This window comes from Terrapene carolina, unplaced genomic scaffold (genome assembly GCF_002925995.2).
Source record: "Terrapene carolina triunguis isolate 2854851 unplaced genomic scaffold, T_m_triunguis-2.0 Scaffold38630, whole genome shotgun sequence".
Lineage (NCBI taxonomy): Eukaryota > Metazoa > Chordata > Testudines > Emydidae > Terrapene > Terrapene triunguis.
The window spans coordinates 1-1502 of record NW_020702981.1 but is presented as its reverse complement, the minus strand read 5'-3'; the positions used below and the strand labels follow the sequence as shown (position 1 = coordinate 1502).

The 1502-nt window shown below is 68.3% G+C and overlaps 1 protein-coding gene across 1 annotated transcript; it reads right to left on the bottom strand.

Annotated features, from left to right (window-relative positions):
• Positions 1 to 292: 292 nt before the first annotated feature.
• Positions 293 to 1487, bottom strand: LOC113405471 (probable ATP-dependent RNA helicase DDX56). Its single transcript, XM_026646686.2, has 3 exons — positions 1296 to 1487; positions 813 to 1057; positions 293 to 416 (listed from the first exon to the last, which is right to left on the bottom strand). Exons 1-3 carry the CDS (start codon positions 1353 to 1355, stop codon positions 293 to 295), a joined length of 429 nt encoding a protein of 142 aa, XP_026502471.1. The 5' UTR covers positions 1356 to 1487.
• Between the last annotated feature and the right edge of the window lie 15 nt (positions 1488 to 1502).

The window sequence follows — 1502 nt, the reverse complement described above, 5'->3', positions numbered from 1 at the left end:
GCAGAACTGGGGGGAGGGCTGAGGTGGGGCTGGGAGCGAAGGGCCCCAGCAGTGCTGAGGGGCTGGGAGCGAGGGGCCCTGGCAGAGCTGAAGGGCTGGCTGGGCCTGGGGGTGAGGGGCCCTGCCAGAGCCGGGGGGCGGGGCTCAGAATAAGCCAGGGGCAGTATGGAGCAGTCAGGTGCCCCCTGCTGGTGACAGAGGCTGGCACTGCCGGGCCTGGCTACCGCGGACACGGACCAAGTGCCTAGTCTCTGTTGCCAGCGCCGGCCAGCCCGGGGGTCCCGACGGGTCCTTACTTCTCTGCCTTGGCACCCTTCCTCCTCTTGGCCCGCACCGCGGGCTCCGCCAGCACCTGCTCGTCGGTGGCGACGATGTAGTCGTAGAAGCCCCGGTTGAACTGGCTGATGATGTGGCACCTGGAGTCCAAGCAGAGGCGTCAGTGAGAGCCGCAGGGACCCGCCCTGGAGGGCGACAGGCGCTGCCCTCCCTTCTTGGGGGGCTTGCCCAGCGCTATTAGGGTCCCAGTGGGTCCAGTGGCAGCTTGGGGCTGGCGAGTGCTAACCCTCAGTCAGGGCCTGTCCGCACTGCACGGTGTGTGTGGATCCACTGGGGATGAGGGAGGGCAGAGTGCCCGTCCCCTCCACACGGACAGCAGGGACCACCCCCCAATGGGCTGCCCTTCCCCACTCCCCAGGGGTCGTTCCCAACCCCCCAGGGCTCTTCCCCCCATGGACTGCATGGACCACCCCCCCGAACTCTCCTGCCCCAATGGGTCACCCCTCCCCACCCCCAGGGCTTGTTCCCCAGCTCACCGGGACTGCACGGGCAGCTCGGAGTTGAGCACGCAGGCCGGGATGCTGAACTGCTCCAGGAAGAGCTTGAGGCGATAGCCGCGCTCCACGGTGCTGACGAAGAGGATGGCCTTGCCCCGCACCAGCCCCAGCTTGAGCAGCGCGTAGAGCAGCAGGAACTTGTCCTCCTCACCCGCGCAGCGGATCTGGTACTGGCACAGCTGGGCCGCCTCCGGCAGCTGGGACTCCCGCAACTTCAGGGTCACCTGCAAGCGGGGCGGGGCTTAGCGCTCAGCCCAAACCCTGCCCCTTGGGGAGGGGGCCCAGCCCCCACGCAGCAGTGGGGCTGGGGGATCTCATTCCCCCCTCCAATCCCAGGGACCCCCAGGATAACAGGCCAGGATGGTTCAGTGAGGAGCCCGCCCCAAGGCCGCAGAGCAAAGCTGCCCAGAGCCATGGGGGAAGACGCCGAACCCGCCGAGCAGCCCCCAGGTCCCCCCTTACCGGGTTGTGCAGCACGAGCTCCTTCAGCGCCTGCACCTCCTCGCTGAAGGTGGCCGACATCAGAAAGCTCTGGTAGATCTTGGGGAAGTGGCTGCCAAGGAACCAGAGACCAGCTCAGAGCCTCCCCCCCGGCCCCGGAGCGACACCCCCCACGGGCTCAAGGAGAGGCTGGCCACCCTGCTGCCGAGGGCTCTGTCCACAGCCCAC